This window comes from Rutidosis leptorrhynchoides, chromosome 4 (genome assembly GCF_046630445.1).
Source record: "Rutidosis leptorrhynchoides isolate AG116_Rl617_1_P2 chromosome 4, CSIRO_AGI_Rlap_v1, whole genome shotgun sequence".
In the NCBI taxonomy this organism is placed as follows: domain Eukaryota; kingdom Viridiplantae; phylum Streptophyta; class Magnoliopsida; order Asterales; family Asteraceae; genus Rutidosis; species Rutidosis leptorrhynchoides.
This window is the reverse complement of record NC_092336.1, coordinates 149,263,925-149,273,248: the sequence shown is the minus strand read 5'-3', so window position 1 is coordinate 149,273,248 and position 9,324 is coordinate 149,263,925. Positions and strand designations below refer to the sequence as shown.

At 33.0% G+C, this 9,324-nt stretch overlaps 1 protein-coding gene across 1 annotated transcript in view; it reads left to right on the top strand.

The window, feature by feature from the left end:
* Nucleotides 1–3,178: 3,178 nt before the first annotated feature.
* LOC139841124 (uncharacterized) overlaps nt 3,179–9,324 on the top strand; it is a 38,657-nt gene continuing 32,511 nt past the window's right edge. Inside the window, exons 1-2 of the mRNA XM_071831357.1 lie at nt 3,179–3,637; nt 4,393–4,544. Coding sequence (XP_071687458.1) covers nt 3,179–3,637; nt 4,393–4,544 — 611 coding nt within the window. The remainder of the gene's footprint in view (nt 3,638–4,392; nt 4,545–9,324) is intronic.

Here is a 9,324-nt window from a genome sequence, read left to right as displayed (position 1 = left end):
TTAATATGTTCATTGTACGATTAATGGTTTTTCCACAAAGTAGTTTCAAAGAATTGAAAAGGCATGATCGGATGTGTTGTCAGATTAACAGTAACTCGTAGTAACACGCGTCTGATCATATGACTAGGTATCAACTTAGTGTTTGTTATTTGCATTAAATATCATTTTTTATTTTTCGGCGAATAAAGATTGTATTAATAGCGATTTCTTCATTAAAACAATGAAGAAAATCGATTGAAAGTACAATGACTATGAAATCTTTATTTATTGGTGATGGATGTCCATTAACCATTTGATGATTTATCAAAATGGTACAAGTTGGAAAGATTAAGCACGGTCTAGGATAATTTATTGTGATGTGATTTAAGTATTTTAGTACTTGTAAAAGGCAACCATGGACTATGGTTTATTTCACAATCTTAAATCATTAAGGCATATTAAAATTGTATTGGGTTTACTATTGATCAAAAAGATGATACGTCTACAAGTTGTTGGATTTTACTCTTGATATAGATGAGGTATCTTGGATCAAATGATTGATGTTGAGACTATTGATATTATAAACTAATTGTCATTACTTCTTGGTTCTAGAAGTGGATTGTCAAAGGTAAGTTTATACTTATAATCTCACATATAATGTAATAGGATTAATTGTGTGCACAATGATAATAAAGATCCATTATCAAGGGTGTACCAATTATATGTTTACATTGGTGAGACCGTAAAAAGTGGGCATACACACTGACTGATCAATCAATTAATTTTAAGTACGTACGAGTTTCTTATGGTCATATAAGAATTTAGTAAGTCCTTGGATATAAGGATTACAAAGGAAAAATTGATTGAAGTCGAGGTGAATGAGAGTAATGTCCATTTAGATTCCTAATTATGAGATATTCGTTGGCTAAGGCGTATAGTTAAATGTACAAGGGAAAATCTAGATACTTATGCCTTAGACATACTATGTTTCGTGAGTTGATCACGAATGGAGTGATATATGTAAATTTTGTTAAGTCGTAACAAAGTTTGAGTAAATCACTTTATAAAAGAATTAGCCCGAGACTTAAGTGCGCACAAGTTGGCTAATGATGTGGGATTGAAGTCCACCGAAATCTTCCAAAGTGAGACACCCAATTCCCTTCTAGTAAAACGCTAGAAGCTGAATTTCAATGTGGAAAGCTTACTTTCTGAAGATTGAAACATATAAATATTCTGATCCCAAAGTATGTGTTTAGACCCGTAAGTTGAGGTAGGTTGAAGTTTAACTTCTTAATAGTTCTTTTGAAAAATTGCATATGCGGGTGCAAGTTGTACAAGAAGTACCTATGTGAGCATGAAGTTTTGCCGCTTCAAGGAGCTTTGGACTTAGGCTGCCGATATGTTCACTGAAGGATTGGGACACATGGCTTATAATAGTGTCAAGTTAGTATTAGACGAATATAAGAAACTGATGTGTGTATTACTCTCTCGTTTTCATATGGGTTGAAGGGTTTAATTTCTGAAACACCCCGATTCTTGAATTCTGGATGATGTAATATACTAAGATGAAAATTTAATTTCTGAAACATTTTCATTTATGGATTGGTTTGTTCTATTTGTTCAAGTTTTAGTAAATCAAGGATTACACTAAAATGGAGGGGAATTGTTGGTGATTTTAGTGTTACCAACAAGCATTTTAGTTAATTGTGATTTACTTGAAAGCAAGGGTAATTGAGTTATACTTAGTAACGGGTTTGGAGTGTGTGGAGTACACGCCCGTAAGAGTTAACTTGATACTGGTATGAAAATTGTGGTATTGAAAAGGTTCAAAATTCCACCATTTTTCATTAGGTGTTAACGAAAAGTTGCGTCTTTTCGTTGAAAGGTTGCCTCTTTTTGTTGAAAGGTTGCGACCCTTCATCGCACCCTTTCATTTCTTATATATATGAGATATGAGTTTGCTTTCATGAATGAACATACTAGAAAAATCACATTCTCACTAATATTATAATTTGATCTCTTTTTGCCTAGAGACAAATTGCGTTCTTGTTTTATCCCAATTAAGATTTCGTGTAACCCGAGGCAAGTAGGGTCGAAATACTTAATTAGGAAAGTGTTTCACAATTCAAGAATCAATCCGGGATTATCGTTTACAACCCTATTTTCCAACAAGTTATATGAAACAAACAAAATGAATAAATCAGAGATGGAACATAGTTTTAACGCAACAAAATAAATTTAATACAGATCATTTAAAAAAAAAAATATTAGTAAATTCCATATGTTACTTAGACCAGGATATCAAGCGTGTTATAAGCTTTTAAACTGGGCCCATTAAGCAAACAATGAAGGGATTATCACCAAAATCCCCAAATATTTTGGTCCCCTTGCACCAGAGCCCAAAAAAAAAAAATTGACAAAATGCCCTCGCAAGGCGCAAGGTACCTTGCGTACAGACAGGCGCAAGTACGCAAGCTTCCTTACGTCCTTGCGCCTTTATCTTATCAGGATAGGATTTTCAGGATAAGATTTCATTAGATTTTCTAGATTTTCATGGATAGAATTTCGATCATATATAAAGAATGTCCATGGAACTTGTAATTTATCATTTCCTCACAACTCATTCCCAAAGAATTTCAGTGATTATTGGCTACACAAGGTACATTTTCAAGCATTTTTTTGCACTACCTAAGTATTTATGAATTGTGTTAATGAAGATAAATTTGTTGTTCATATATGTTGTGGGGGTTCTTTTGAGTTTATTAACAACATTCCCATGTATTTACCCCTAGATTGTTTTAGAATTCGGCTAAAACTACCCGTTGCACCTATAAAACCAATGAATCAGAGAATATTATTAAAAAATGTTCTTAAAAAAATACAAATGCCACCCAATTCACCTGTTTCAATGAGATACATTTATAATAACCGTGTTTTTGATATTACGGATGATTATGAAGACTTTCAAGAGTTCTTATAATATGCAATTGTAAATGCTCCGATTGATATTTATGTTGTTGAGAAAGTACGAATGAATCTACCACAACGAAACCCAGAAACACACTTACCACAACGAAACCAAGAAACACACCAACCAAAACGAAACCCAGAAACACTTCAACCACAACCAGACCCAGAAACACACTTAACACAAGTCACTGAACCAAACCTTCTTAATTTAGAAGCGGAAGAGCCTGAAATGCCACCTCCAAACACTGAAGAGTTTGATATGTTTAACTATGGTGTTGAAAACGTATGTAAAATTAAAGAAGGAGACCACCCGTTTGAGATATCTGTTGTCGCATCTAGTGATTCAGATGGAGAAAAAGATGGAGACGAAGACGAAGAAGATCAATATGAAGAAGAAAAGCAAGATTTATTCTGGAATATGCCACCTCTATTGAGTCAGCAAGAGCAAGAGCCTGAATTTACGACTCAAACACCTACCACGTATAGGGTATCAGATTTAATTAATGTTCGTCAAACTTTTTTGAACAAGGCCGAGTTCATAAACACTCTATTTACAAAATGTCTTGAAGAAAACTTCCAAATTAAGCCTGTAAAGACGGACAAATCTCGATACACCGCTAATTGTGTGTTACCAAACTGTGAATGGAAAATTAGTGCTTACAAAATACGGAACACTGAAAACTTTATGGTAAAGAAATTGCATGACGTACACACATGCTCACGCACACTAATTATGGGAAACAATAAACATGCTACCAAAAAGGTGTTGGGTAGTATGCTTGTGGATTCTTTCAAGTCTGCAAACCGGGAATACAAAGCAAATGATATACGTGCGGATATAGGACACCGGTTCGGTGTCAGCATATCTTACAATCAAGCATGGAGGGCAAAATGTCATACATTACAGATGATGCGTGGCAGTGCTGAAGACTCGTTCCGAATGTTTCCCCCTTACCTATATAACATTAGGATCCACAACCCGGGAAGCGTAAGTAATTTGGTCACCGACAAAGAAGATAGATTTTTGATGTGTTACTATTCCCTTGGCATAGTTGTAAGTATCGATTTCCATAATCTTGCGTCCGGTCAATCTCCATAATTTTACGAGCAGTTATTGTATGTTTCACTCGAACATATAACCCAAAATACAGTTGCATGTCATAAAACAACGGTTGTACTTCGTTAAACACAAATACACCTCGAACAGACATTTCATCGAGCAGTTGGTGTGCACATTTATACAATTCGCATCGAAGCCAAAATAAACAGATAACACACACATAAACAACAAAGTAATCACTAACCTGGGTGCTCGCCATCGTTACAAGGTTTATTCCTTGATTATTTGCTTGATTACTTCGTGAAAACCCGATTTCTTTTGCGTGAAAACCCTAATACTTCGTGAAAACCCTTGCAGGCTAGTATAAGAAGTCACGGTGGTAGCAAGAGGGGTTAGGTGGTGGTGGAGATGATGAAGGAGGAGAATCTTGTAGTAGTAATGGAAGAGGGTTTGCGTTTATGCTTGCGTTGTTGCGAATCGCCTTTGTGACTTTATTTGCGTGTTTGCGAAGTCGGATGAAAGTGTCGAGTGACAGGTTGAAAAATGTCATTTAACCGTAATTTTTTTAGAAAAGACGCAAATACGCAAGGTCGCAAGGTACCTTGCGCCTTGCGAGGGCATTTTGTCAATTTTTTTTTTTTTTTGGGCTCTGGTGCAAGGGGACCAAAATATTTGGGCATTTTGGTGATAATCCCAACAATGAACTAGTCATCCATGTAAGACGAGCCCAACACAACATTTAAATAATCGGATAAAAAAATGCCTGTCTTAAAATACCCCCAAATCAACATCACAAACCTTCACGAATCAATTACCCTGTTGTGCAGAAATTAGGGTTAACATAAAGTTTAACCAGATACGAACGTCTCCAACAACAATATACTGTAAGTCGAAATCTCAGATGACAGCGGCACCGAAGATAACAAAGGCATTCCTATAAGCGGATCCGAAATATCAAATACTCAACTTCCTGCAATATCTGGAGATATGCATGATAGGCTTATTATTTCCGATTTCAAAGTTCCCAAAGGAAAAACATATGTAAGCACCTATTATTCAATACTTTTAATTTCAATATTTTGGCTTATATTCTATAATATATGGAATATCAAATCATAATGCAAAAAAATACCTATCCTTCTGCATATGTTTTATGTTTGTCTGTGACTATATTCTAAGTTGATCGACTGCTAAAAAATGTATTATGTTTACATATAGCGTCTTCCGAAAGAATTCGCTAAACTACCGAAACTAAGGGGTCGTATGACAGTTGAGATCCTTGATTTGCGAGATGAGATAATGAACTAGGGCTTGATGGTGGATCCTAATAAGAAAAGGCCAAATTTATACGTGTCAGGTGGGTGGCGTCAATTTGTCCGAGAAAATCGCTTGAAACCTGGTCAACTGTATTTCCTCGCCAACCATCGAATTTTTCACATGTTTGCTATCGGCAACATTCCCAATCACCTGAAATGAAGTTGTTGCAGCTATTTACCACAATGTTAATCTGCAATTTTCCATCTAATAGCAGGTGTTATTTTGTAAATTTCGAATATTAACGTCATGCTAACATGTTACTACATGTATCAATTGTGATATCCTACTTTTTGTATGTTTATATGGATATCACACTAATTTAGTAGAATGCATCATATTCACGGACTTAATGTAACCAACTGCCGTACATGTCTATTGAACCGTTAATCTAGCAACTGTGGAAGCATGTTTCATAGTACTTTGTATTCCGCATTAACAATATTAATCTGTAATGTTAATGAATGTTCTGTTACTCTCTAATATTATTAAACTTTATGTATGTTTATACTTTTGCATTATTTGTTGTACAATATACACAATCAAACTATTCTGACTATTTGATGTAGATTTCACTTTTTAACATCGAACCTCTGATCTATAACAAAAGGGCATGATATATGTGTGTACTCACTCATATAATAGTCATCCTTTACCAGAATAGCATACTATCCAATTACGCTATATCGGTTGTAAATTTAATCATTAATCAATTTCAAATTCAATCGCCAACCATTCTCGAGATTTCATATGAAAATTAGTCGGGAGTCCATTTAATTTAGATTATGTGTACCTAAAGTTACTAAAAACTCTATTTCAATTGAATAATTGCTAATCATATTGGATCATCTCTTTTAAACTATAAGTTAAAACTTAATTTCATATTATGAATATTATACTTTTAAGATAGTCCAAAAACTTGGACTTTTGATTTAACAGCCCACAAACACAATTAGTATTTTTGAATGTCTTTGTTTAATTTTAAGAAAATTGAAATTTAATCTAACACAAACACCACTTTATGTTCCCGCTCATATGGTTATTATTGATTGTAGACTTTCCAAAATTATCACAAACAAATCAATACAAATTATCCGATTGAAATTCTCGTTTTTTCTTTCACTCTTTGGTATTATTTTAAAGCATAACTGCAAGAACAATCGCTGCTTTACCAAGATATCATGGAAGGAACTTCAACAGGAAAAACTTATTCGAAGAGGAAGAGGAAGAACATCCAACAAGCTTCAACTAAACAATCGTGTGAAAATGTTAATCCGAACCTTTCGGAACCTATGACGGTTCAATCGCGAAAAAAAGGTTATGTTTTCTCAATTCATTGATGTTTAGATTATAATTCATATGAAATAATTATTCCTGTCTTTTTTTTCTTATGGAATTTAATTGTTGATATTAAATTTATTAACTTTGGGGTATTTACGATTCTGTTAAAAGTCCCACTGATTTAAAGTCAATGAAATTTATTAAAAGATACTGATATGTAGAGGAATATTAATTTGAGTTCATAAATTAAGTTGAGATTCAAGGGACCAATGAGAGCGCGACATGTGTCGTGAAAATCACATGTGATTAAAAAAAAAATTCAAAAACTTTTTTTTGAAAAATAAATTTTAATTTTTTTTTGAAAAAAAATTTTAATTTTTTTTCGAAATTTAAAAAAAAAATTTAATTTTTTTTTTTACAATCACATGTGATTTACCTGCACAATCACATGTGATTGAATTGTACAATCACATGTGATTGAATTGTACAATCACATGTGATTGGATTCGCCATGCATAATCACATGTGATTGGGTTTACAATCACATGTGATTGACATGCATAATCACATGTGATTTTAAAAAAAAAAATCGAAAAAAAAATTTCGAAAAAAAATTCGAAAAAAAAAGTTAAAAAAAAAAATTTAAAAAAAAATTTCGAATTTTTTTTTTCAATCACATGTGATTTTCGCGCCACATGTCACGTTCTCATTGGTCCCTTTGTTTTCTAACAAATTTATGGATGCAAGTGATTACAACTCACTGATATGTATCCTAATTTCATTATCTATTCGCACACATAGTGTTTGATCAAATGTCCCTGGATCGTTCATAAATAAAAGTAAAAAAAAAATTTTAAAAATTACATAGGCAAAAAAAAATAAAAAAATTAGTCTTGAGTTTATTACAGCCCAAACTCAAGACTGCAATAATTCTACAATGTCCGTTAGTGTAAACGCACCTGCAACCAATCGAAGAGGAACGCGGACTAAACAAAATATTCAACATCAAGTACAGTCACTTGAGAGCGCTTCCGCAACGAAAACGATGTCTCCATCACCATTATCTCGCTTAATGATAATGCTAAAAACGAACATATATTTCATAGCATTATCCCTCAAGAAAGACAAGCTTTTAGTTGCAATTGTTCTATTTACAAGTGATATTCGTTTAAATATTAATGGGTAAACACAAAAGTCAGATTCGACGATTTGAAGACGCAAACGACCAAAAAGCTAAAAAGTACAAAGTACAATCAAAGTGGTTCAAATTATTGATGAGAAACTTCTAAAAGTTACAAGAGTACGAGCCGCGAAACGCAAAGTACAAGATATTAAATAGTACGAAAGCACGTTCGAAAATCCGGAACCGGGACATGAACCAACTATCAACGCGCGACGCAACGGACCTAAAATTACAAGTCAACGATGCAAAAAAATATAATATAATATAATATATATATATATATATATATATATATATATATATATATATATATATATATATATAATTATATAAAATTATATATATTATATTATATATTAAATTAATCATAGCAGCCCACGTTTTGGAAGCTTTGTGACCAGGAAAAGGTGGCCATGCGATCGCATGGCCAGGCAGTTTTAAATCCATGTGGTTGCATGGCACACTGTAGCGTGTCAGGTCCGATAAATTTCGCAGTTTCTGGCTGATTTATTTACACATTATTCAATCTCTCTCACTCTCTACGATATATATATATATATATGTATATATATATATATATATATATATTTTATAATTTTAATTTTAATTTAAGATTAATAATAATAAGGTTATGTTAGCGAATGTTGTAAGTGTGTAAGTTGAAATTCTGTCCGTGTAACGCTACACTATTATTAATCATTGTAAGTTATGTTCAACCTTTTTAAATTAATGTCTCGTAGCTAAGTTATTATTATGCTTATTTAAATCGAAGTAATCGTGATGTTGGGCTAAATATTAAAGACGGGGTAATTGGGCTTTGTACCATAATTGGGGTTTGGACAAAAGAAAGACACTTGTGGAAATTGGACTATGAGCTATTAATGGGCTTTATATTAACTAAACGATACCTCATTAATTTAATATAAAGATTACAATTTGACGTATCTATATATAACCACATACGCTTAATCGGGTACGGTGGGTGGGATATCTATAAATACTAATTATCGTTCATTTTACCGGACACGGGAATGGATTAATAGTTAATGGACTCATTAAAACAGGGATGGATTACATTCAAGGGTAATTGGTGTAATTGTTAACAAAGTAGTGAAACCTTGGATTACACGCAGTCGATTACCTGGTGTATTCATTAAACAAAGTATTAAGACCTTGTTACAGTTCGAATCCCCAATTAGTTGGAATATTTGACTTTGGACATAAGGATAATTTGACGAAGACTCTCGCACTTTATATTTATGACTGATGGACTATTATGGACAAAACCGTATGGACATATCGAATAATCCAGGACAAAGGACAATTAACCCATGGTAATAAACTAAAATCAACACGTCGAACATCATGATTACGGAAGTTTAAATAAGCATAATTCCTTTATTTTATATCTTATCGCACTTTTAATTATCGTACTTTTTAATTATCGCAATTTTATTTATCGTCATTTTATTTATCGCAGTTTTAATTATCGTACTTTTATTTATCGTCATTTACTTTACGCTTTAAATTAAGTTAT